General features: G+C 37.4%; 1 protein-coding gene and 1 long non-coding RNA gene across 2 annotated transcripts in view; one reads left to right on the forward strand and one right to left on the reverse strand.

Annotated features, from left to right (window-relative positions):
* Positions 1-10,513: 10,513 nt before the first annotated feature.
* On the reverse strand, positions 10,514-18,679 carry LOC103106149 (uncharacterized). The gene is made up of 3 exons (XR_008917206.1): positions 18,462-18,679; positions 12,159-12,359; positions 10,514-11,134 (listed from the first exon to the last, which is right to left on the reverse strand). It is a non-coding gene; the product is annotated as an uncharacterized LOC103106149 (long non-coding RNA).
* A 740-nt stretch (positions 18,680-19,419) lies between these two features.
* Positions 19,420-27,952, forward strand: part of LOC100031050 (meprin A subunit beta) — a 44,679-nt gene continuing 36,146 nt past the window's right edge. Inside the window, exons 1-2 of the mRNA XM_016432610.2 lie at positions 19,420-19,539; positions 20,279-20,354. Of these exons, the coding sequence (XP_016288096.2) occupies positions 19,420-19,539; positions 20,279-20,354 (196 nt within the window). The remainder of the gene's footprint in view (positions 19,540-20,278; positions 20,355-27,952) is intronic.

Consider the following 27,952-nt stretch of genomic DNA (forward strand, 5'->3'; position numbering starts at 1 on the left):
TCCCTTGAACTCTTTACATTTGTTTCTTCTCTGCCCTTTTCACATTGTACTTCTTTTTTACAGGTTGTATTAGATTATAGGTCTCTTGAGGGCAGAGTAAGGGTGATTTTTTTCCGCCTAGCATATTGCCTTGCTCACATGATATAAGAAATGTTCCTTGAAGCCACTGAAATGAATGCTACCATGGAATGATTCCTCAAATCCACTGATGATAAGTTAATTTAGAAATGAGAGGATTTCATTGAGATTAATTTAAATAAGAATAAACTGTTTTATCTCTTAGCAGAATATTCCTTCCTGAAATCAATTCTGAAAAAATTAAACTGCCACAACACTGATAATAGAAAAGATTGGAAAATGTCTTTGCCTCCTCATCATGGATTCACGCATTAACAAATTTCAGCTGAAGGAAATGCCAGTTTTTTGGTAACCTATAATCACATTTTGTTCTGCTGAAAAACATACCCTCTGCCAATTATTGGTAATACTGTCTATGAAATTTTTATGTGTGTGAAAGTAATTCGATTTCTCTGTGAGATCAGTTGCATTGAAGTGTTTGGAAGCTCAGGCTATTCTTGAGGGAACATCCTGCTTATTATAAGGCTCTGCAACCCTTCAGAGTGGGATATCAAGTTCCAAAGCTCCCCACAACTCCAGCCACTATGCTGTTTGACCATCTCCTAAGCCACCTTTGGCTTGAGGGGGCCTATCTTTGTGACTGAGGATGTGCTATCAGGGAAAATGAGTGGAATGAGTGCTGGATGTGATATCAGAGCACCTGACAAGTTTTCATATATTTAACTTTACTCCATGTATTCAGTCTAGTCCCAGTAGTCTACTTGTTGTTTCCTGAAGACAATAAGATTCTACTTCCCAATTCCATGCTTTTTCTGTGGCAGTCATCAATGTCTAGAATAGTCTTCTCATGTTTGCCTTTGGTCTTCCCTGGATTCCTTCAAAACTCTACTCAAATCCCTCATCCTCAAGAGACCTTTTCCAGGCTCTGACAGACAATGCTAGTGATATTCCTCTGAAATTGCCTTCCATTAAACCATATATTTTGTATAGTTGCTTTTAATTTTCCTTGCATTCCCAAAAATAAGCACAGTAAGAAGTATTCATAGACTGGACAATGATAGCTAAACTGCATTCCTGAGAGTAATGGTTCTTGGGATGCAATAAAGAAAATTGCTCTGGAAAGTGAAACCAAGATGACAGAGTGAGAGGATACGGTATGGTGGGCTTCCCTCTATCACCAGAGAGAATCTAGCTAGGGGATTCCAGACAAAGTAACAATGAGTCATTTGTCTAGACCAGTTTTCACTGGAAGAGAGATAAGTATGTAGACTCTGGGGACTGCCAAGAGCCTGCTGCATTTGGGACATTCCAGCACCCAGAAGGAGGTTATGCATGAGGGCAAGAGGAGATCCCAGTCTATGCCAAAGCACTACCAGAACAATACAGGGGAAACGGGATGGTGACAATTTCTAACTAGAAACTTTGTTCTAACTACCTTATTCTGAGTCATAATTTCAGAATCAACATTGATGGAGTCTTGTGCATGTAGTGGGGTTCCCTGGTTGGCATGCCCTGGGGAGCTTACCAAGAAAAGAGAAAGTTCCAAAGGCTGCATGCCCCAGTGGTGTATCTGAGGCCATAATTCATAGGAGTGTCTCACATCCAGCATCTAGAATAGCCTAAGAAACATAACCAAGGCATATATATATATATATATATACATATATATATATGTACATACATATATATATATTCTGTGGGGAAAATGGGCACATGACCAAATATCTTTAAAAATACATCTTGCTATAATATTTCATTCAATTTTTTATTCTGCAGGTGTCAATCAGGGAAAGATTGGTGGCACAGGGAGAAAAATATGAGAACAACTTCGCCAAAGACACCTAGTTAAGGCACTTTCTTTGAATGTGGTAGCATTCATTTTGTTATTGTTTATCAAGTTCATAGTAATAAAAGAGAAATTTCAGAACAAGAATGCTACCTGAGTTGTGTGTTATACCAAAGGAGCAATATTATGAGGCACAAATGTGTAAAAAGTTTATTACAGACAGGGGAGACTACTTGTGCAAAGATACATAAGCAAGAGCTATAAGAATCATGAATGTAGATGAGTTAACAGACAAATTTGCCTAGAATAGGGATTTCCTAAAGGGGAAGAGTCTGAAATAAGACTGAAAAGCCAAAAGCTAGTTTGTGAAGTATTTCAAATGCCTTGTATTTTGAATTTTATACCAGAGCAAATGGGAGCCATTGAAGATTTTAGAGAAGCAATAAGAACCAGGGAATGGTTAGTTTCTGTGTCAACAATATGTATTAAAATGTATGTGGAGGATGAATTGAAGGGGGAAGAAAACTAAAAGGTATATTAATTAGAAGATCATTTCAAGAGTCCAGGTGAAAGTTGGCTAAAGTAGTACAGCAGATAGAGACCTGGACCTGGAGACCAAAAGACCTGGATTCAAGTATGGCCTCAGACACTTATTATTAGTTATGTGACCCTGTATAAGTCAACCAACCTCTTTCTGTCTCAGTTTCACCATCTGAATAGTTGTACTTAACTCCAAGGATGAGGATAAAATCATAAAATATTCATAAAAACACAGTGCAAGGTGGGTGGATAGTTGACTCAGTGGCCTGAGAGCCAGGTCTAGAGATAGAAGGTCCTGGCTTCAAATCTGCCCTCAGACACTTTGTACCTGTGTGACCTTGGGCAAATCACTTAGCCCCCTTTGCCTAGCCTTTACTGCTCTTCTGCCTTAGAACCAAAATAATATTGATTTTAAGGCAGAAGGTAGGGGTTTTTAAAAACACAAGTCTTAAAATTCTATATAAATGCCAGCTTTTAGTATTATTAACGTGATGAGGATTTGAATTGGGGCAGTCAATGTGAGAGAAGAAAGTTATCCATTCAAGAGATGTTAGAGGGGTAGCTTCAATAAGACTGAGCAACTGTTTGGGTATAAGGCAATGTGGACTTTAAGATGGTTCAAATATTGAAAGCCACAGAGATGAGAAGGATGGCGTTGGCCTCAAAAGAAATGAGGAAATTTGAAGCTGGAAAAAGTTAGGGGCAAAATGATGAGCCCTGTCAATCTTCCATACAGCTGCCAAAGCTATAGAGCTCAAGGTCTGACCTTGTGATCTACAGCAGCCAACCTTTCCTACAGCCTGCTGGACCTCAGAAGCAGCCCTTAGTCTCCATGCAGTGTCAATACCCCAGGAGTCACAATATGAGCAGCAGAGTCATCCGTTCCATTCTACCCTGCCCAGTGAGCAGCAGCTCACATTTTTCCTATACTTCATGGCAGATGTCTGGAATACATAGAGGACCTCTTTAAACTTCCAGCTAGGAGACTCCTTCCATTTACAGGCTGATTTCTACACTGGCTACCTTATGTCCTTGAGGGTCTTTGTAGATAGCTGCGCAGCCACCTTGATCCCAAACCTGGCCTCTGTCTCTTTCCATGTTGTCATTGACTTCAATGTGTGTCTGGTAGATGGACAATCAGGAGATTCTTCCTCAGTTTTCATTTTTCCCCAACCCATTATAATGAGCAAAGGAAAGAAATGGCTTGCAAACAGGTAGCAGAGAGGAGAGTTTGCAAAGAGGGACCTTGCTGCATGCCATGGAACAATATAAGCTCAGTTCTGGAATCTGGGACATTATAAAAGTGGACACAGAGAGAACTCTGGGGCTTTTGGTTTCCTGTTTTTTTTGGGGGGGGGAGCTCTAACTTCTTGGTGCTTGCCATCTGTGTGAGTGAAGTGGGGGTTTGGTTTATTGTCCCCGTGGAGCCAAAGTTACTGATCCTGGTGTCCAGTTTGAACAAACCTGTCCACTATTTCATCTACTTGAGATTCCAACATGCTGAGAGAGTGTTTCTAGTTGCTCTGAGCTCTGCGTCCAGCCAACCAGTGAAGGAAGACCAGAAGGCCTTCAGCCATCTTGGTCCTAACTGGCAGGGTTGGTCCCTGAGATAAAGGGTCAGCCTACCTGATCTAAAGAACAATATACCTTACCAAACTTATCTGGGAGGTTTTTTGGCAGGGAGTAAGATAGCTGGGGAAAATCTTAGATAGAGTACTGAATTAGGCAGCTGGAAGACCAGAATATGCCCATTTGCAGGGGGTCTTAGAAGGGGGTTTGGGTTAGCTAGAAAATTTAGATTGAGGACATTCTATTCCCTAATCCTCCCATCCAGCTTACTGAGATTCAAGTAAAACCCTGTTTTTGGTTTTTTAATTCTTTTTTTAATTTGAAAAAATTTATTCAATTAATTAATTTAGAATATTTTTCCATAGTTACATGATTCATGTTCTTTTCCTCCCCTCCTCCCACCCCCCTCTTGTAGCCAATGAGCAACTCCACTGGGTTTCATGTGTGTCATTGATCAAGACCTATTTCCATATTATTATTTGCATTAGGGTGATCGCTTGGAGTCCACATCCCCAATCATATCCCCATCTACCCATGTGATCAGGCAGTTGTTTTTCTTCTGTGTTTCTACTTCCACAGTTATTCTCTGGATGTGGATAGTGCTCTTTCTAAGTCCCTCAGAATTGTCCTGGATCATTGCATTGCTGCTAGTAAAGAAGTCCATTACATTCTATTGTGCCACAGTGTATCGGTCTCTGTGTATAATGTTCTCCTGGTTCTGCTCCTTTTGCTCTGCATCAATTCCTGGAGGTTGTTCCAGTTCACATGGAATTCCTCCAGTTCATTATTCCTTTGAGCACAATAGTATTCCATCACCAACAGATACCACAATTTGTTCAGCCATTCCCCAATCAAAGGGCATTCCCTTGTTTTCCAATTTTTTGCTACCACAAAAAGCGTGGTTATAAATATTTTTGTACAAGTCTTTTTCCTTATTATCTCTTTGGAGTATAAACCCAGCAGTAGTATGGCTGGATCAAAAGGCCCTGTCCTTGTTTTTTAACTGGTCAAAGAGTCAGATAAGTGCACTGGGCCTGTGGGGGAGGCCAGCAAGGCCTATCTTCACTGTGGGTTATCAAGAGCCATCAAACCTTGAAATCTCACCTCTACCAAACTACCATCAAGACTATCCACCTTATTTCACCATGTTTCAAGATCTATGCCACCTACCACTTAAAAGTCATGGCCACTGACCAAGTCCTCATTGCCCTTAAGTCCTATTTCTATAAATCCAGCAGGTGACACGTGGGTCCCTGTAGAAGGTCCTAGTGACATCTGAAGCTGCTGCAAGATGGGGCTTGCATGTCCATCTCAATATCCAGGATATGGACCCTAGTGGACCAGGAGCCAGGTAATCCTGCAGAATTAGAGGCTGACCTGATGCTGGGTCCTAAGAATGAGCTAAGAACAGTATAGGAGAAGAATGTGGGAGATGCCCAGAATGGCCAGAACTGCTGCTGGGGATAGGTGCTCCTGTCTTCCTAGTGATGTATCTCATCCTAGGCAGTCACAAATAAATGTCTGCTTATTTTAGGAGGGACTCTAGGGCTTCTACCATGAAGTTAAAGAAAACACACATACACAAAAGAGCTTGACAAGCTCCAGGGGCTCCCTGTTGCTTCTAGTTTTAAGCACAGACTCCTCTGCTTGACTTACAAAGCCCTTCATCTTGTTCCAGAATACCTTTCCAGATTTACATATTTCTTCCTTTCATGCTCTCTCCTATTATATGTGTAGCCAAGACATTCCTTTTCTCATCTCCATGCCTTTACAAAGATTGTCCCCTGTGCATGAAATGCTCTCCTCCACCTCTACCTTTAGAATTTCTGATCTTTTTCAATGCTTAGATCAAGAAGCATGTCCAACCTTTTCTGATTTTTTGACTTCTAGGACTTCCCCTTTCTAATTAACCTGTATTTTATATTTTGTACTATTATGTTTACCTGTTTTTCCTATATTAGACTGTAAGCTCCTTGAGGGCAAGAACTATTTCATTTTTGTCTTTTTATTCCTGGCATATGTTACAGTGGCTGACAAATAATAGGAACAAACATCAGAGAGTAGGGAGTTAGAGAGCTTGGGTTCAAATTTTACCTCCAGTGCTTACTATCATTATGACCTTGAGCAAGTTAAGAGACATCTTTGGGACACAGTTTCCTCATTTGTAAAATAAGAGGGTTTAACATGATGGTTTTAGATGTCCCTTTTGTTTCCAGATCCATGATTCCCTGATCCAGTGATCCTGTGATTAATTAACAGAAGTGAAATTTGAGATCAGTTGATTGGTTATGTTGGGGTTGAGATGTGAATAGGACATTCAGGTGAAATTGTTAATAGCATGAAACTTTAGTTCAGGAAATAAATTAGGGATGAATATATATTTATATATATACATACATATATGTGCACACATATATGCATGTATATATATGCAACCTTCCAATCTTAGCTATATATCTATAAGATATATTGTATATATTTGTGTATTTGTGTGTGTGTGTGTGTGTATGTGTGTGTGTGTGTGTGTGTGTGTCTGGGAGAAGCCATGTGAACAGAACTACTAATTAAACATGTTGGAGCTGAAGAGATCACCAAAGGTAAGAGCATAGAGATAAAAAATCCAGCCTTGAAACTCACTCACATACTCACACAGTGGCCAGAAGGAAGACAAGTCATAATTATTCATTAGACATAGATTTATTCATCATCTTATGGTTGAATCTTATGGTTGATTAGTCTCAAGCTACAGCAGAAAGATATTTTCAGCTTATCATAAGGCAATAGCACAGTAATGGAATAGTCAACCAGCTTATAATTTAAGAGATAATATGTACCTAAAAGTTTATACAGAGTTTACAGGTGGTTTTATCACTGTTAAAACAAGAGATTTCATATGTACTGATCCAGGATAGAATGACTCAATGTCCTGAAACTTCTTCCTGCAGCTGAAGTTGGAATGTTGGTAGGGTTTAATGGATTCAAGGGCAAGGAATAAAAAACCTGGCACCCTAGTGCTGTTGTTTAATGTCCATGTGATGCTGGGCAAGTCAGTTCAATTTCCACATCCTCCAAATGGCTGCCAGGTTTTTGAAGCTACCTGTCTGGTCCCTGCTCTTACAACCTGTTACTTATTTTATGGAAGTAATACATTGAGGGTGGAAGAGACCTCATCAATAAGAGGAGTTCCACGTGGAAAGAGCAGAGATAAGATACATGGCTTCAGAAGCTTGACAGGGCTCCATCTGAGCAACCTCATAAAGGACACAGAACAAGCCAAGTCCTGCAGCCCACATGGGCATGCCACTTACTCTACTAGCATTCTAGACTACTAATTTCAAACTCAAATACAAATGGAAGTCACTAAATTATAAATAAAAATCTCTTTGGGCTTCATCTTGACCTATAATACAGATTAATATTACTATGCTTGATAACATTTTTCTATTTTCCAATTACATATTTAACCGGATGAGTCCAAATTCTCATTTGTTTGTGTTCCCTTTGTGGTACAGTTGACATTTGTCTAGGCAACTCTAAATGGTGGAGATGGTTTGAATCTTTCTTGAAAGGAATCATTCTCGGGCTTCTACATCAGTGATATCACAGGTCCAGTCCCAATCCCTGAAACTGTTTGAGTCAAAGTTATTTGCCAGTCACACATCATTTTTGAACATGAAGCCCCTTTTCTGAGCCAATAGCTACAGGGCTACTTAGCACAATTGTTTTTTCCCCTGGTAGCTTGGGCAGTTTCCAGAGTGACTAGACTTTGAAGGTTAGAACTGGGAACATTGGTTTTACCCCACTGTCCATCCATGCTACCAAGGTGATTGCATTGGGTATTAGGATCAGAGGAAGCTTTATAACTTGGCACCAAGCCATTGGAGAGATTACTTAGTATCTTATCACACATGACATGGCCCAGAGTTAGACATTTTGGCAGTTGTGGAATGTCTCCCAGGGTCAAGATATATGTGAAGAGAGCTGGAGGCCACTTTTGGATGATTCACATACAGCTTCTGGAGCACTAAAACTGAAATCTGGTTCCTTCATAGCCCAGTAACAAATTGATTTCCTGTCTACTCTAAACTGAATGAACCAAGAGAAAACGCTTCTGTCATGATACTATAAGGATTTACATGTTTTGAGTTTCAGCCACAATTCATCTGGCTCCTTCAATAGTCTCCTGCCAACAACCTTCTTAGGTCTTTTAGCTACATGTTAATTTTGAATTGATAAAGAATGTTATTAATCTAGGATATCTGTTCACTTTTTTCTAATAGGGTAATTGGGTTTCAAGAGAATTAATTTCTTCTGTAATCCCATGCATTTAATTTTATGCACTGAAAAACATTATTCTGATGCTCATAGACTTTAGGAGACTACCAGAAGGTTAGAATCCCTGAATTAAAAGATGAGTAGCAATAGGCCAAGAAGAAAAAGATGAGGAAAAGATAAAGAATGGTTAGGTATTTAGAAAATTCACCAGTGGCTCTGCACTAATTCCTTTGTGCCTCCAGCTGGGCAAAGGAGATGCTCAGAAATGAAATGTGCTACTATGTGCTGCCTCATATCTCAAGTTCTAGAGACTCGTTGTGAATGACTTTATAACACAGTGAATAAACAATGAATGATATTAGAAATATCAAAGCTGAAGGATATTATGCACTCAGTGGGTTGTTAAAGAAAGGGGAGTATCTGGGAGTTGCCAGTTCACCTTGATGAGGTTGCAAGGAAGTGTGCTTTGTTTGGGATTTTGGTTGATGATCCCCGTGGAGGCTGTGGGCATATCAAGAATTTATAAAAACAGGGAATAGGACCGACTGCAGACTCAGTTTCTTTTTCTTATGTGCCTGTTTAATATCTCCTATCTGATAGGGTTGTTGTGAAGATCCAATAAGTTAACATTTGTAAAGTATTTTTAAACCTAAGGCATTATATAAATGTTAAGTAATTTTGTTGTTTTCTCTCCCCAGGATCCATGCTGACTAATCCCTGCCCTACTCCTACTGCCCTAGAGATGGAAGCCTTTTGGTCCAGAAGATTATAGCATTTGGGTGCAATAGGGGACAAATTCCAGTATCCAACCATAGGTGTAGGCAATGATAGAAATAAGTAGCTGGTGAACATTAATGCTGCCATGGATTTCTCCTAGGTCTGCTGGTTAAGGGGCTTGGACTGTCCAGAGTTTCTCTTTCTCTCTGAACAACACAAACTCCAAGATTCTCTTCTCTCTAAGAGGCTGGACCTTTCAAATCACTCTTCCTTCTCTAAACAGGAAGCTGATATTACAAGGGAACCTCCCCTTTTTTCTTTTATTAAAAAAAATCCTTACCTTCCATCTTAGAATGATCACAAAATATCAGTTTCAAGGCAGAAGAGGGATTGGGCTGAGCAACTGTGGTTAAGAGATTTGCCCAGGGTCATGCAGCACAGAAGTGTCTGAGCCATGTTTGAACACAGGACTTCCCATCTGCTGGCCTAGCTTCACTGAGCTACCTAATTTCCTTTTCTCTCTCCCCTTTCTACAAGGTTGGGATTCAGGTGCTCCATCTTTGCCACTTCGTTTTCTTATCCCAAGACATGTGGTTGAGCTTATGTGCCACTATAAGCCTCTGTTACTACTCTCCATGGCTGGATCCAGATACTTGCCACTCCTTGTTTGGGATCATTTCTTACATCATTGTTCCCATCTACTGCTATCTCTGTGATCAAAGGGGGAGAGAATGTTTAGTTAGTAGAGCTTTAGTTCATTTGGAGACCAAGTCTTCTCAGATTTGATCCTGTTTCCCCTGGGGATCTTCCTCAAAGGGAGAAAAAAGGCTGGCAGTACTTACCCCATTTTTTACAGGCCCAGGATAATGAGATAGCTTTGGCCCACCACAGCTCATGCAACCAATTCATTCCCTATTGAACCACTCAGTCTCCATAGGGATATCAGATCAAAGAAACCTTTTCCTCCTTATCACTCCATGATAGCGATCTTGGAATTTTGTGATCAACCCCCTTCATAAGCAACTTCTTTGTGAATAATATCATTCACTATTGAAATTTGCAACTATGCTTCTTAGCTACTGGCTGATAAAATTGAATAATGCACAATTTGTCTTTAGACTCAAGAATAGGGGGTAGCAATTCTTAGCCTCTTTCATTTCTGAAAATTCTCATAAAATAATAGGTAATAAAGGCAAGCTCAGAAGCAACAAATAAGTTTTCTCATTACTCAGTCATTCCTTCCCTTCTTTCACTTTCATTTTTTCCTCTTTTCCCATAACTTCCCATCTATCTAGAAATCAAAATCGCCTCTCAGAATTTGGAGTTGGTAGAGCTTGGGCTGATTCCCAACTCTGCTACTCACAATTTGGGTAACTTCTGGCAATTCCTTTCACTTCCTTTGGCCTCACTTTCCAAACTTGCAATGTGAGACATTTAGCCTGACCTCTAAGCTTTCTTCCACTGTACAAATTATGTTTTAGGATGGCTCTGGCTTTATCTGTCTCTCCCTCTGGATATTTCTGGAAAGGTAAAAAGAAAGGCCAAGTCTTGAAGGGATCCCTTTTTTATTAAACCCAGTGCAGAAAAGTGACTACATCTTCTAACACTGAGACAACCAATTCATTCTAAGTGAGGGATGCATAGGAATGGGAAGGAAGATGCAATCAAAGATCCAAATGGGCTCACATCCTCAGTAACTTCATCCAGGTGATCATTGGACTGTTATTTAATAGGTATTCAGTAACACTGTCCTGATCAACAATTTCTCATGACTAGTTGAATGAAGAATAGTTGCATAGTTAAAATTAATTGCTGACCTTCTTATCATATGATTTATTGCCATTGTCCAGGAAATAAAGACTAGATATTTATCCTCCTAGACTAGCTCCTCCCAGCCATTTGCCTCCAGAAAATAAATAGAATAAATAGCACAACTTCAAAAAGGTTCTCGGGTTGGTGGTTTTTACCACTTTGATTTGAAGAATTACTCTAGGAAGAGACTAATCTGTAAGATGCCCCACACAAATCAAATTCTCTAATTATGATTTTTGCCTATCTTTAAGTAAAATCCACTTGGAATTTCATAGTTTGTGGCTCTTAACTGGGGATACAACATGGATTCATGGTGTTCGTCTTGGCTTCTGCTCTGTCAGGCTCTTCTTGTGGTCTCTGGATTGGTAAGAAATAAAAAAGCATATGTTATAAGATATATGGAAATGAAGAAAAAAAATAAGCTGACTAGAGGGCAGCAGGTAATATCAACTATAGTATTACCTCCAAAGGTGGAGTAGAAGTATCATTAAAACTTGTTTAGAACATTGTTTTTCTTTCTTGTGAACCAGGCAGGGTAAATGAAATTAATGCTTTTTGGGGGGAGGCAAATAGGGAAAATTTAGTGTATGTGATAAATTGGTTGGTTTCAGGGGCCTGCAAAACAGGAAGGAGATCCAAGGGAAATGAATAGGGGACCAATGGACTTTGTTTTAGTTGGCTGTTTCAAAATTAGCTTTTGGTCATGTGGAAAAAGAGAAATTAATCCTAATTCAATTTTTGGTATTGGCTGATTTCAGACACTTTTTTCCCACAAGTTACTTGAATAATAATCTTAATATGAGTGCATGGGCTATAGGCTATGAAGGCCCTAGTAGAGTAAGAATTCTTTTCTGATTCCTGGTTAGCTTTAGCCCAACCTTGTACAGGTGTAGCTGTACACTGTATCAGGTGAATGTGTACAAAGTTGTACAAAATCAAAGCACTAAATCATATTTCAAAGGCTTGGAGAGAAGCCTGAAGTTCTAAATTAGAAATAGCAGGTAAAAATGCTGAAGAAATGATGGTCTCTTTTCAAGCATATGTTATAGTCAAAGAATTAAAATTCATTACTAAAATGCATTGAATAAATATATAGAATAAAAAATTGGTTTATATCTACATTCAGACATATTCTTAATGTGAGAGACAGCTTTTGGTGTCAAATATGGTGGTGTGTATTGTGTGCTGTGGGCAACCATTTCATAGCATTAACCTGAAATCACCAACTCAAAACATCCATAGATTCACAATGGTTTTGTATCTCCTGCCATGTTTATACGGATCATAGAAAAAGACTGAGACCTAAGCAATTCGCTATTTAAGAAGAACTCAACAAAAAGTTGGATATTATATAAAGTATTCTACTCTGATTCTTCCTCACCTCTACAAAGAAAGTGGGGCAGTTTCTTTTTGCTTCACTTCTTTGAGGCCAATGTTAGTGATTATAACTGTTCTCTGTACTTGGTTACAAGTGCTTTTGCTTTTGTGATCTTTATATTTACATTGTTAGGCTCATGTAGATTGTTTCTTGGTTCTGCTTATTTCACTTTGTCTTCATTGGTAGAAATTTTCTTTTACATCTCTGGAATGATAATATTTAAGATTTCTTAGAGCATAGTAAATATTCTATTACATTCTGGGTCTACAACTTGGCCAGCAAGGCTATTAGCATTTATGTTGTTTCATGTTCTTTGGTATTATGAAAAGTGTGGTTACAAATATTTTGATATATGCTTGTGGGGATCTTTTTTTTCTCTTTCTTCTCCTTGAGGTATAAACCTAGCAGTGAGATCTCTGGGTTAAAGGACAAGCACATTTTCTTGACTTTCTTCACATTATTCCAAATTACTTTCCTGAATGACTGCATCAAGTTAAAAGCTCCACTAATGGCGCATTGATGTGTCACATGGTTTTTTTGTTTGTTTGTTTGTTTGTTTCTTTAATGACAGAAAATAATTCAAGTAATAATTCAGTTAGATTCTCATATTTTATCAAAGTTAGTTCTCTGATGGTAAAGAACCAGTATCAGTAAGGTCATAAGTAAGTACAAAATAGGACAGTAAGATCAAGAAAAAGACTGATAGATCTTGTTTTTCATGATATGTTCTCTTCTCCTTTTTGTTCCTTAGCCAACTCCAGAACACTTTGGTGAGTCATCTATTGATTTCTATTCTTTTCAGTACTTCCATTGATTCATGATATCATCTATGAATGGGAAAGCTCCATGGTGAAGTTGGTAGAGTAGTGGATTTGGATACAAGAAAACAAATTCAAATCTTGTTTCAGATAATTCTTACTTGTGTGATTAATTTTCCAAATTGGTGGCTTTCCCTATAAAATAGAATGAATATCACCCACCTCATAGTCTCATAGTGAGGCTCAAATGGGATAAAATATATAAAGCACTTTGAAATGCTTAATATACTCTATGAGTGGTAGTAATATTATTATTTTTCCACTGATACATATTTTAAAGCCTCTGCATCTAAGTGGATGGCTTTATAGGTGGGTATGGCAACCACAATCCAAAATCAGGTGGCCAACCCCATTGAGAAGCCTTTCCAAACTTAGCTAGGCTGGTCCCTAATCACAGACTGCTGGGCTTGCAAACAGAGCCTTTGAGACCCCAGTGTAACATTCAGACAATAAGGAGACTCCAGAGTAGGAGTTGAGTTGACAAAGTCCTAGTTTCATTTGTCTTAGATAAATAAGAAAACAATTCATATATTACAACCATCATCATCCTTGAATATTTGTGTTGTTGTTATTGCTTAATCACACCCCACTCTTTATGACCCCATTTGGGATTTTCTGGGCAAATATTTGAGTGTGTTTGCTATTTCCTTCTCCAGCACATTTTATAGATGAAGAACTGAGACAAACAATATTAAATGACTTGCCCAAGCTTGCACAGTTAGAAGGGTCTAGGATTAGATTTTAGTTCAGGTCTCCCTGACACCAGGGCCAGTGCTCTATCCATGGTGCCACCAAGATAGCCTGAATATGTAAGCACTGTAACTAGAAGCTGAATGACTTTATTCTATATTTCTAGACTTTATCTGTACCTATGATAAGCTAATTCCATATAATTCTGTTACAAAAGGGAGAGAGATTTGGAATAAAAACACTAATTCAATGGTGACAATAACAATAATCATGTGAATCATAACAAAAACACATTGCATTTATATAATATTTTAAGGTTTGTGAAGTACTTCCCATATGTGGTACCATATGATCCTCACAACTACCTTTTGATGTAGGAGAAAAAGGGAGAGAGTAAGCAATTTTATAATACCTAGTATATGACAGACAATATGCTAAACACATTATAGATATTAATTAATTTAATAATAATATCTACATAATAAGAATTAGACAGATGTTATTATTACCCCTCTTTTACAGATGAGGAAACTGAGGCTCATGGAGGCTAAGAAACTTGTCTAAAGTCATATAGTTTATTTCATTGATCTCCTTAGGTTATTTGCCTAACCGGGGGATCTTTGGGTCAAAGGCTATGGATACTTGTGTGACTTTCTTCACATAATTCCAAATTACTCCCTGAATGATTGGATCACATCATGGATCAAGTAATGGCTCATTAATGTACTCCATGAATTGTTTTTTTTTTGGTTTGTTAGTTTAATGAAAAAAATTATTCAAGTAAAAATCCAGTTTAGAATATCATATTTTATGACAGTTAATACTCTGAGTTACTTACAGTCATTAGGTGTATGAGGTTGGATTTGAATCCAGGTCTCCCCCAAACCTGATCCTCCACCCATTATGTCACCTACCCCTTGAAATCCCTGATTAGTCTTACCAGTATATATCATGACAGCAGATTTTTCTCTATCAATTGTAAAATATTTGTGTTCAATGGACTGTTACTTAAGTCCATCTGCAACAGTTGAAGAAAAAAATTGGAGCTGGAAAGATGGATTCTGCCAGATTAAATGTACTTAATATGACATTCCACTCCTATTCACTTGTCTTCATCTAAAGTCATGAACAATCATGGGTTCTATTTCCTAGGAACTTAGAAAGGAATTCAGGCTTAACCTGGAAGCTTTAGTCTGTGCCATTTACTGAGAGCTTCAGTGTAACTACATACGGACAAGTTAAGGCTGACTACATCAGCCTGAAGCATTTAGTTCCAATTTGGGTCCAATTCAGTGCAGCCTATCTGCGTGAATGGAGTGCCTTCCAAGTCTGGCTTCCATCTTGCCCAGAATGAGCCATTTGTTGTCAACTGTATGGACTGATTCTTAGAGTCATTCAGTGATCAAGGGAAATAGGAAAATAGAATACAGAATTTGATCCTAGTTTGACAGGCTGCAGTTTCATGATGAGATAACCTAGAGATTTTCTTGCCTTTGAAACATGAGTTAAAGTTAACCCTTGCTTTCTTGTTTCTCTTGCCTTTTTAGTAATAGATGTAGATAATGGCAAAAATTTGGACATACCTGAAATTAATGAAGGGTTTGTGGATTCATTTCTTTTGAATATCTTACCCTCAGGTTAAGGGTTTTACCCATTTGCTAATATCAGATCTTATCTTGCCACTTAGGTTTGGGACTGAACCTTGTGGAAGGAGACATCATCAGTGATGGGGTGAGTTGCCAAGCTGCAGTGATGTCAGTGTTCCTATTGGCCAAAGCAAGCTAAAATACTGTTTCTGAAGCTCATTTACCTATAAGGGAGGTGACACAGAATCATTGGGAATTACTTAGCAATGCATTTGTACAAATCCTCATAATTGTGTTATGAAAAACTGACTTGACTTAAATGACATTGTCATCTTTCCCTTACTATGATTTATTATAAATTAGTACCAAGGCCGTCATCATTAATGATGTAATGTCTGACTTTATTGATTTAATTTTTTTCTATTGATAACTTGCATATTTTACAATCCTTTCACTTCCAAATATTTTCCTAGCCCTTTCCCAAGTAGGATGTAGTGAACCTCAAGTGCAAAGAAGAGTAACTCTCCCTTCAACTTCAGGCCTCTCTTCCTGCAGCATCTGTTCTTTGGGTATAAAAGAATATCACCCTTCACTCAATGATGAACATTCTTATACCTGTCCATACCATTCACATTCCAGTGAATTTGAGTTCCTGGAGATCATCAGCTAAACCTCACCCACATCCCTTAATCTTGGAGTCCTCATTCTCATCTTCCTCATCCCTCATACTCCAAAGTTCTACTCTGATTCCACCAAGTCTTTCCACTACACCCCCTAGAATTTCTGTGCCACAGGCACCAAACTTCTGTTCATCTGAAATCTATTCTTTTACTCTTTTCATCTATTAGATCATATTGAAACCTGGATTTTCCTTTTTAACATAGCCTCCCTTATCATTTTCTTACTGTTACAGCTATATCTCCACTCATTTTGCTCACATGTTGAAGCAAGGGAAATTGAATACTCCTTCCTGTCCAATACTACTTCTATATTCTTTCCCTTCCTCCCTCATTCAGTATTGCTGCTATACCTTCCTTATTAATTCACTATGCCACTCTTCCTAGCAACTCTTCTAAATGTTTTTTACCATCCTTCAAACTTCACATGCTCCCCCTACCATCCGATTACTCTCTCAGCTTAGAGTCTTGCCTCATATTTTTAGAAAAAAATTTAACCTTTTGCCTTGAGTATCCCCTTCTCTCTCTTCCTCATCTTCTATAACTAAAGTTCCTTTGCAACTTTCTCTTTTTTCACCTCTATTTCATATGATAGAGTGACCTTATTAACTACCAAGACTAATTCCTTTATTTATTGCAGAGATTCTTTTCAATCTGATCTCCTCCAACAGACTTCCCACTTTGTAAACACACTCACTAATTTTCAGTTTCTCTATTTTTAAGGGTTCATATCTTACTATCTACAAACATGTTTATGTCTTCTTTTTCTTGGAAAATGACAGACCTCAGTATAGAAAGCCCCATCAATACCTGCCAAAACTGTGGGACACAAAACCCCAGCAATACCTGCCCTGCATGGCAGAACATTGGGACTTTCTGTTCTTCAGTCTGTAAGATCTGAGACAAATGCATTAACACGAACCTGACCAAATCCTGCATGGCTGAACATTGGGACTTTCCATTCCTGAGACTCTCCCTCCAACCTGAAACAACCAATGACATTGATTCAAGTTGCCTTGTCTACTGTACCTCCTTCCGCCTCCCCCCCAACCTTACCCCTATTCTTTCTTCACTCAGGTGGGTCTCAATCACCAACTTTTTTGGCTTTGAGCCCCCTTGCCACTTCCAATAAACCCTGCTATATCAACCCAATTCTATTGTTATTGTCGCTTTGGTAAAACTCCTGTCAGTTGGACTGACAGAAAAAGTTCCCATTTAATTTTTTCATCCCTATAAATAATAATGCTATATATTTTGTGCCTTTTGTAGCTAAACTCCTCAAAAAGGCTCTTTGTAGTAGGGAGTTTTTTGTGGGGTTTTCCTTAATGGACTTCCCTGACCAGCAGGGTCCCACAAGGGAAGGGGCTCACCTTTGTGATGGGACCTAAGGAGAGGTAGGAACCGAGAACCAGGGTGGAAATGAAAGACACGGACAAGTCAGTGGTTGGATAGGGCAGGCAACCCCTATGATTTTCCTTAAGGCGGAAAATGAGGATAATGGAATACAAGGTGGTTGAGGAGATTAAGATAGAGAATGCAGGCCGAGATGGTCACAGCCTCGGGGAAGGAAAGGACTTGGAGGAGAAAGAGAGAGAGAGAAACGGTAATCCTATCTAGGTAAAGAACCTTCCTAAAAAGAGAAAATTCCAAGGGTTGCCTTGCTTTTATTGATGAGGAGGCAGAGGGATGCCTCTAATCACGTAACAATTACATCACATATCTTAGACAATCATGATTGGGTGGTACAGTGGAGGGAACACCTTTTGGGCGTGTGGGACGTAACCGCGCTTTCCCGGGCAAGTCTCCGAACATGTTAATGGACTTGTGTTGGGCAATAGGTCTCGTGATCAGGTCAAGGTTACCTTCACAAACCTTATCGGTAAAGCCTCATGCTTGGAGACACAGTAATAATACAGTCATCTATATTTCATAGATGTGAATATGCTTGGGATGCTACATTTTTCTTTCTTTTCTCTCACTTTCTTAACTCTTTATAATCTGGCTTCCCATATTGTCATCCCACTAAAATTACTCATTTTCTCCAATGTTACTAATGATCTCTTAGTTACCAAATCCAATTCCCCCCCCCCCTTTTTTTTTATCAATCCTTATTTTCTTGAATTGGAGTCTGAGCATTCAACACTGTTGGTCATTCTCTCCTCCTTGATATTCTATTAGTTTTTGAGATAGCATTCTTTTCTGATTTTCCTCCCATGTATCTATGTACTTCTCTTCTCCTTCCCTGGATCCTTTTCCAGCTCATGTATTTTAATTGTAGGTATGCCTTAGGATTCTGTCCTTGGACCTTCCTTCTTAACTCTAAACTATATCATTTGGTGCTCTTCTTGACAATGATGGTCTTAATTACCATTTATATGGTGATGATTCTCAAACTTATTCCAGTTTTTCAGTGGATTTCCAATCTCACATCTCCACCTGCCTTTCAGACATCTTGAATTTGTCCAGAAGACATATGAAATTCAATGAAATTCAAAACAGATGTCTATTATCTTCCCTCTTAAACCCTTTTCCTACCTTCCCTATTTCTGTAGAGGGCATTATTCTCCCAGTCTCTTAGACTTGCATGCTAGGAATCTTTCTGGATTCCTCACCATTACCAACTCCTTCCCTCTACCTCATGTCCATGCTGCTGGCAAGACCTGTCAATCTTTCCTTTGTGACATCTCTCAAATACATCTCCATCTCTACTCTGACACTGCTAACCACTATAGTGCAGGCCCTCATTACCTCACAATTGGATTATTGGAATAGATGACTGATGTGTCTCCTTTCTTCAAGTCTCTTCTCACTCCAATCCATTCTCTGCTCAGCCACTAAATTGATTTCCCTAAAATACAAGTCCTATTATGTCATCATTCCCCCCTCCCCCCATCCATCTCAATTATCTCTAGTCGCCTCAAGGATGAAATGCAAAATGCTGTTTAGTTTTCAAAGCCCTTCACAATATTGCTCCTCCTACCTTTCCAGTTTTCTTACTCCTTATTCCCAATTATGTATTCTTTATTTCAAAGACACAGATCTCCTCATCGTTCCATGAAAAAGATACTCCATCTCTTGACTTCAGGCAGTTTCTCTGCTATCTCCCATGCTCGAAACACTCTCCCTTTTCCAGTTCAATTACTGACCTTTAGAAATCTTTAGGACTCCATCTTTATTCCTGTGCTTCCCTCCTTTTAATCACTTCTTATTTATCTTGTATAGAATTTGTTTAATACACATTTATCCATTCATCTCTCCATCTATCTAGCCATCTCTGTCTCTCTTTCTCTCCATGTTTCTCTCTCTATCTTCCCCTCCTGCCATCTGCATGCTGCTTCCTGAGAGATAGTTTTTTTTTTTGTATCTCTAGTGTTTAGTACGTTCCTGACAGAGCATAGACACTTAATACCTGATGCTGTCAAGTGATTCATTACTCTGTAACAAAGAAGAAAAACTTCAGCAAACCTAAACAACATATCAATTGAGTCTGACAATGTATGCCATGTTCCACACCTCTAATGCCCCACCTCTTCAAGGAAGGGAGAGGGAAATGCGTTTTCTTGAGTCCATGCTTCTTGGTCATTATAATTACTTACAAGCTTCATATGTTTATGTCAGGTTGTCAACCTGGAAGGTTTTAGTTATTTGATAAAACTTCACTGATTCAGGTGAATTTAAGAAAGGTTGGTTTTGAATTGGTTGATTTTAAAGTCTAAATATGAAAGTACTTTGAAGGGACATATTTAACTAATTTTAAGTAATCTATCTGTCCATCAGCTGGCATTTATTAAGTCCTAATTTGCTCCAGGCACCATCCTAGGACTTGGGTAAACAAAAAGAACCCCCCCCCAATATAACTCTGCCATCAAGGAATTAATTGTTGACAATAACATATTCTAAGCTAATAAAATGTTACTTCATAGAGCTGTTCCCAGAACCATGTGATGAACAGTCATGAATAATAATCATCAATAATTGGCATATTGTTTAATGAAAAGCGGTTCAGCTAATAGAAGGTTTAAGATTGCTTGAAAACAGTTTATTTTACCATAAACAAAGCTGTTCATTTTAAACAATTTAAAAATTAAACTATTTTCATATGCAGTGGTAGATTATAACCCTGCATGTGTCTGAGTTATCATGACTTCTGAAATAATGCAGCTTAAATAAATGAGCTTTTGCTCTAATTTTCTCTTTACAGATAATCACTTAGTTAAACTGGGTTCAAAAATACTCATTATAGCTTTTCTGCCAATGGTGATTGACCTTCCTTCTTGGGATAAACACCTCTCCTGTCCTAAGTTGCTACCTAACCTCTGGGTAAGCCATTCTGTGTTTTTTATGTTTTTCAGACAGACAGAAATGCTGCTGTTGGAGACGAATATAGACAATCTCATGTTGTCCCTTATGTCCTTCATGATAGTCTAGGTAAGTATTTCATTTTGAACCCCAGGCTCTAGTTTTATTCAAACTTCAGTCTATAGGTGCCAGGAACTATGGACTTCAGACTCCTTTATTTGAATACAGAAAGACTTCAATTTTTGTTTTCACCTTAAAATGAAGGTAGTCTGGGTAGGGAAATGGAAGCAGATATAAAAATCATAGATCTGTCTTTAATGTTTGATTTTGCAAAAGGAAGCTGGCTTGCCAAGGCCCCTCCTAATCTTAAGATCTCAAAATCCTGTGAGCTATAGAAATATGGCTCTTCTCTAGAATTGGTAAAGTAGAAGATTGAGATAACTGGTCAGGCAGTTTGGATATAAATACCTAGAAGCCTCGATACAAGCATATTTCTATTTGAAAATTTAAAAATATTTTTGTTACTCATTCAACACCATTACCAGAATAGCCTACTGAACATTTGGTTATTGTCATTGATGGAACTTATCAAAATTGGAGATTAATTTTCCTCACCTTTCTTTGGAACCAGGGAAGATTGCAGAATAAGGAAAGCTGAAACCACAATTCAAGGTTTTGAGTTCAAATCCTGACTGTCATTTACAATTTATGTGACCTTGAGCAAAATATAGTAGTTAGTTCTACTTTACAAATATTATTCCATTTGATCTCAACAATAACATTTAGAGGCACTTGCTTTTATAATTCTCATTTTGTAGGCGAGGAAAGTGAGGCAGACAGAAATTAAGTGATATACCCAGGATAACCAAACTAGTCAGTGTGTGAGGCCAGATTCTAAATTAGCTTTTTCTGACTCTAGGCCAATGAAGCTTTCCCCTTCATCATTCATTGGTCAACTTAGTGGTTAGTCACTTTACCTTTTTGGTGCTCAGATCCTAATCTGCCAAACAGGAAAACATGATCACTTAGATCCATTTCAGCCCTAGATTGTGAGGTGGATGTGACATGGATGCTCACAGAGTCAATTGTACTTATTTTATGTACTTCTAATCTCTTTAGATTAGTCTTTTCAGACAATATTTCCTTCAATTCTTCCTTGTGGTGGAACTTAGGTCCTCAAAGATTATATTAGTGCTACATAAGCAATTGTAGATCCTATCAAGGTGGATCTTATTTGAGGATAGTAACAGACTCTCTGACATATAAAGGCCAACCTGGCTAAGTTTGGAAAGGCTCTTTATCAGAAAACTGCAAAGGGATGAACTTAGAAGTCACAGAAGACCACTAGCTAGTTAAGCTATAAAAATGTGACCCAAGTCTATGCTAGGTTTCACTTCATTGACAAGCACAGAAATTGGAAGTGTTTAACATTTTAACATACATTTTTATATCTCATAACCCTCTATTAGTTAGTATACAAGTTTCACTAGGGTAGAGACCATAGTTTATCTACAATTTTTATCTCTTTCAGTCTCAAAGGGGATTTTGTATACAATAGTTGCTTAGTAATTGTGTTGCCAAGTAGCTAATATCTGCCCTATGCCAATCAAGATATTTGCTTTTTAAGGGGCAGAATGCTCAATTTTGTAAAATATCTATTTGCATGTATATTTATATAATATATAAAAGGTAGATATTGGAGAAATTAACATTTATTCTGCTGGAGAATTTATATTGAGGATTGATCATTATAGAGATGAAGCTTTTATGTTGTTATTGATTAAAATATCACATATTTGGATCCCATGAACTCACTAATGTGGGTTCTAACCTCTCTATATCCTCTCATTTGGGGAGATTCTTGTTCATGGCCTCCCCTTAGTACTGTACAGAAGAGCTACCCTCTGTAGACTAGAATCATTCCTCTAGATCTCCTGACATTATATTGATGCAGGTACAATATTTCTACCATCTCTTTCTTTTGATACTGACCTTGCTTTTCTTTTGAATGATATATCTCAAACAACATTTTTTCCATAAAGTTATGAACTTTACATATGAACTTTTGATCTCACTTTTGAAATTTGCATCACCCACAATTTTGATTCTTTAGAGACCAGGATGACTCATGATTAATATCCATATAGTATCAAAATGTGATTAAAAATGTGATTCTCAAATATTCATTATAATGTCAGGTAGAAAGTGGGTATAAGGGGGCAGCTGAGTCGCTCAGTGGATTGAGAGCCAGGCCTGGAGATGGGAGGTCCTAGGTTCAAATGTGGCCTCAGATGCTTCCCAGCTGTGTGACCCTGGGCAAGTCACTTGACCCCCATTGCCTAGCCCTTACCACTCTTCTGCCTTGGAGCCAATTCACAGTACTGACTCCAAGACGGAAGGTAAGGGTTTTAAATTAAAAAAAAAAAAAAGAAAAGAAAGTGGGTATGATTGAAAGTGTTGTACAATCAATCCTCCAAATTAAATTGAGTCTGCCATATTTATCTTCAGTTGTAAACTTAGTTCGTTGTCCTTTTTACTAGGCTACCTGTCCAACTCCATATCTGGGTGTACATAGTTTTTTCTCTTAGATTTTCTTGTGTATTTTATAATTTATATTTTTGGAATAGCTATGGATATTATTATATCCATCTCAGAATCTTATATTATCTTCACATCTGAAAGGGAGATACTTTGTTAGAAGAATGCTTAGAAAATTATTTTATATTGTCAAGTATTGGTAGACCTTTTGGGTTGTAGTTAATAAATAAACAAAATAGATTTTATAATTTCTATATCTTTGCACATGTTATGAGATTATGGAGATGTATGCTGTCATAAGAAATAACTATGAATGTCTGCCTATCCCCATTTGATGTTTCCAACAAAGGGAATAACATATTTTCATAAAGATTTTACAGAGAGGAGAAAGTAAACATATGGGCCAGTTGTTGCTAATATCTTCTTGGTTGACTTTTGTGGGCAATAATATTGTCAATAATTTTTTCTTTTCTTTTTATATTCTCTCCCATTTGAGATATTTCAAAAACCAATCGTTCAGTGCTTTCAAAATTGTGTTGTTTTCAGCATAAATTTCTTCTGAATGTATTTATAGTCTAGCCATACTTGACGATTTTCTTAAATATTATTCCTAATATGCCACATTGAGTACTGAGGTGTTAGGGCCCAAATATGTTGGTTCTATCATCACTGATGATGACAATAGAATACTATAGAAATATTGTCAAATTTGTACTTGGTCGTAACTATTTGTTGTCCTCTTTCCTAATTATTTTTGGGGTTTACTTCAATCTTGTGTCAAATTTTCTGCAAACTTCTTTTCCTTTCCACTGAATTTCACTTTGTTCTAAATTGTATAATATTTGACTTCATAGTGTTTTGCAAATGAACTTATGCCTTTAACATGGTGTTATCCTTGATTCTCAAATCTTACTGCTCAGCAAAAAGAACACTGCTTGCTAGTTAGCTTCTGTCCTCTATAAGGAGAATCTGTAGGCAGCCCTTCAATTTTGTTGTGATTTCGTTGTTATTCTAGTTTGATTCACTGTGATATTAAATTCTAGTAGTCTATATTCTCACTGGATATTGAATAAAGATTCCCATTTTGATGACCAATAGTTAAGCAGTCCACAGATCATCTAAAAACCTGTGATAATTTTTACTTGCTATTTTCTGTTTTGTCTTTGTATCATAACCAATAGAAAAGGGGTAAGAATTACCCTAGGACAAAATATCATAATTGCCTTCATTTATGAACTTATTTTCTTTTATGAGGATTTTGTACATCCTTTTCCATTTGGCCAGCTCTACTTTTTAAGAAGTTCTTTTCTCAATGAATTTTTGAATAACATTTTCCATTTAGCCATTTTTGCTTTTTAAGGAATTCTTTTTTTAGTGGATTTTGGCCCTCTTTTACTAATTGGCCTCTGTTTTTAAGCTATTGTTTTCTTCAAAAAAATTTTTTGTGTGTTTCCTTTACCTAGCTGTCAACTCCTTTTTCATAATTTTCTTGCAACCCTTTCGTTTCTTCTCTCAATTTTTCTTTTACCTCTCTTGCGTGATTTTAAAAATCTTTTTTTCAGTTCTTCCAGGAGTTCTTTCTTGGGCTTCAGAGAAATTCATATTTTTGTTAGAGGCTTTGGATGCAGCAGTATTAACTTTGTTGTCTTCTTTTGATTATGTGTTTTGGTCTTCCCTCTCACCAAATTATTTTATATGTTGAGTTTTTTGCTCATTTTCCTTGATATTTAACTAAAAATGTTTTTAAAGTTAGTCTCTGTTACTGTGGTGAAATGGACATTGTCCCAAGTTTCTGGTTCCTTGCCCAGCTGCTTTCAGAATTATCACCAGTCTATATTCCACTCCCAGCCTTGGGCAATCTTTTTATTGGTTTTGCCACTTCATAATTCATTTTGAGGTGTTGTTTGGAGGGTAATTGGGAGAGATTAGTGGGGAGGTCCCTGTTCCTTCTCAGTCATCTTGGCTCTGTCCTCTAGATGAGAAAAAATAATTTATTCTTTTCTTACTCAATACATAACAGTAATGTAATTAAAATTTAAAAAATTATTGATGCTTTTTTGGGTCATTGTTATTTGTGAAATTTCCTTCTTTATGACCTACATTGAGATTCTACTCCCATAAAAAAAATGATAAACAAAACTAATGAACAGGCAGGGCTTGTCTAAAAGTATATACAAAATTCTACATGTGCTCTGCCTCCTCATCTTTTCTATGACATTAGAGAAATGCATTTTGTCACCTATTCTCTAAGTCTATAATGAATGGATCATTATAAGAAATCACAATTTAGCATTGTTTAAGCATTAGTAATTAAAAAAAGAACACTTCAATACCACTTTTTAATATAAGGAGGCATTTGGGAAGAGCAATTTAATAATAGTCAGTAAGCTTTCATTAGCTCATGTTTTTTGCCAGTCACTTATAAAAATTTTTATAGGTTAATGCATTTTATTTTTTCCTCAATTACATGTGGAAATAATTTTCAACAATTGTTATCTTACATTTAATGATCCAAATTCTCTTCCTCTCTCCTTTCCCCCTCCCCGTGACAGTAAATAATCTGACATAGATTATACTAGGGTTATTGTGCATTACATATTTTCAAATTCTCCATGTTATCAAAGAAGATATATATCACACGTACAAAAACAAACTCATGAAAGAAATAAAGTGAAAATCTGATTTAGATTCAAACTCTGATAATTCCTTCTGTGGTGGTGGCTCACATTTTTCATTGTGAACTTCTTGGAGTTGTCTTGGATCCTTGTATTGCTGATAATAGGGAAGTTCTTCACAATATTTCTGTTCCTTTATATAATGCTCCCCTTTATTCTGTTTACTTTACTTTGCATTGGTTCCATAAACATTTATTAAGTACCTACTATGTTCTAGGCAATATGCTAAGCTCTAGCAATCTAGAGAAAGGCAAATGGCCATCACTCTTCTCCAAGACTTTATTCATTGAGTTGGAGAGGCAACATGCATACAACTATATAGAATCAAGCTCTATTCAGTATAAATTTGAAATAATTAGTAGAGGGAAGGCACTAAAATTAAGGAAGACAGAAACTGTGCTAACCTCAGAGGGTACAAAGAAAGAGAAAAACTTGGTACCTGTCACCAAAGAACTTACATTGTAATGGGAGGGGTTCATGATATGCAAAATAAATCTACATACAAGGTATATACAGTCTAAATGAAGGGTGATCTTAGAGGGAAGGAACTAACCATAGGTGAGTTAGAAGGCCTGGGAATTGTTAAAGGCTTCTTGCAAAAAAGGGATCTGAAGAATTAGTCTTTAAGGAAGTCAGAGCAGTGGAGAATTAGGGACAAATATGGAGAGCCTTCTAGTTATAGGTTTGGTGGGAATATGTGAGAGAGAGAGACAGAAGAAAGGAGATGTTTGTCAATGATGAGAAACAGCAAAGATACTAGTATCAGTGGATCTTAGAGGATCTATCGGGGAATAAAGTATTAGAAGATTGGGATTGAAGGAAAGGTCAGATTGTGAAGAGAATCAATGGAGTTTATTGAGTAGGGAGGTGATCTGGTCAGATGTGGGTTTCAGAAAAACCAGTTCAGCGACTAGGTGGAGTATAGATCAGAGCAGGGTGGGATAATCCAGGAGACCAACCAGCAATGGATTCAATTGGACTCAACAGATTGGACAGTATTGAACCTCAAGGCATTTATAATATACTCGAGGAGCTCATAATTCACTTATTCAAAGTAGAAAAATCACAGGAAAGGAGTTACAGAATAATGTCTATTAGAAGATTGAGAAATAATCAATACTAATCTGAAGGAAATACAGATTGGAGAAAACCTTGAATGGAAAGTACAAGAACTGTTAGAAGACTATTAGGTTGCTAGGTTACTCAGTAGAGAGCAAAGTCTGGAGATAGGAGGTTCTGGGTTCAAATCTAACCTCAGACATGCCCTTTCTGTGTGACCCTGGACAAATCACTTCACCTCATTTGCCTATTCCTTATAGATCTCTTGCCTTGGATTGATTCTAAGATAGAAGTTAAGGTTTTTTTTTTTTTTTTGAAGGAGTCTTGTACATGTAACAGAGGGAACTAATTTAAATAGTTGGAACAAATATGGACACCTCTATTATTATGTGACTGCACAGGGTAATTCTCCCCTCAATAGATTTTAAAATTAAAAAGATTGAGTTGGAAATCTAAAAAAAAAAAAGGAATCTATTGTCATGGTGTAGGTGCATGCGAAGATAAAGTTGATTAATTTACAATTAATTGATTTTGTTTTTTAACTGCTTACTTCACAGTTCTTTGTCTCTGAACTGAATTCAGAAAGTCAGGTGATCTTTAATTAGTTAAGTTTAGTAACTGAGTTCTTCTGGTAATAATCACTGCTATTTTTGCCTAAAGGAAATCTGTTATCCAAGAGAGATGTTGAAAGGACACCAGGGAATTCTACCTAGTATGTATTTACATCACCAAGCTATCCTTCAAGGATGTCTGCTTTCCTATCCAAAGAAATCTGGGCAACTATCTCTGATGGTGTAGGAGAACTAAGCAATGACTTTTTTTTTTCATCACAAAAGGAAAGGAGAGGGTTATTGCTAGCCCCTCATTCTCAGTATTCAAAAAATCATATTGTTTTCCATGCCTCAATCCTGTAACCTGTAATCATGTTGCTCTAACCTCCATGATACTGCCAATGCTATAACCAATTGAATTCCTTTCTTGCCTAAGAAGTCCTGTTCTTTGTTCCATATTCTCATCAAACTATAAATCAAGAACTGATCTTCTGCCCAGGGTCTTTGGCTTAAGTGAGGCAGGTATCTATACATTCTATTATCAAGTTTGTACCTTGTAAATAAAATGTCATACTATTTGGAGAAAATGTGCCACAGCCTACCTTTGTTGAATTCATCCATGATATCCATGACAAGTCTTTATAAGGTAATTAGGTAAGGCTGGAGCAATAGATTGCTGGGCTTGGAGTGAGGAAGACTTGAATTCAAATTTGACCTCAGACACATACTAGCTGTTTGACCTGAGGCAAGGAAATTAGCTACTACCTGCCTCAATTTCCTCAAGGGCAAAATAGGGATAGTGATTGCCACTCAGGGCTATTGTGAGGATGAAATGAAATGAAATGATATTTGTAAAACACTTAGCATAGTATCAGGCACCAAATAAATGCTTGTTCCTTTCCTT

Source organism: Monodelphis domestica, chromosome 3 (assembly GCF_027887165.1).
Source record: "Monodelphis domestica isolate mMonDom1 chromosome 3, mMonDom1.pri, whole genome shotgun sequence".
Classification (NCBI taxonomy): Eukaryota; Metazoa; Chordata; class Mammalia; order Didelphimorphia; family Didelphidae; genus Monodelphis; species Monodelphis domestica.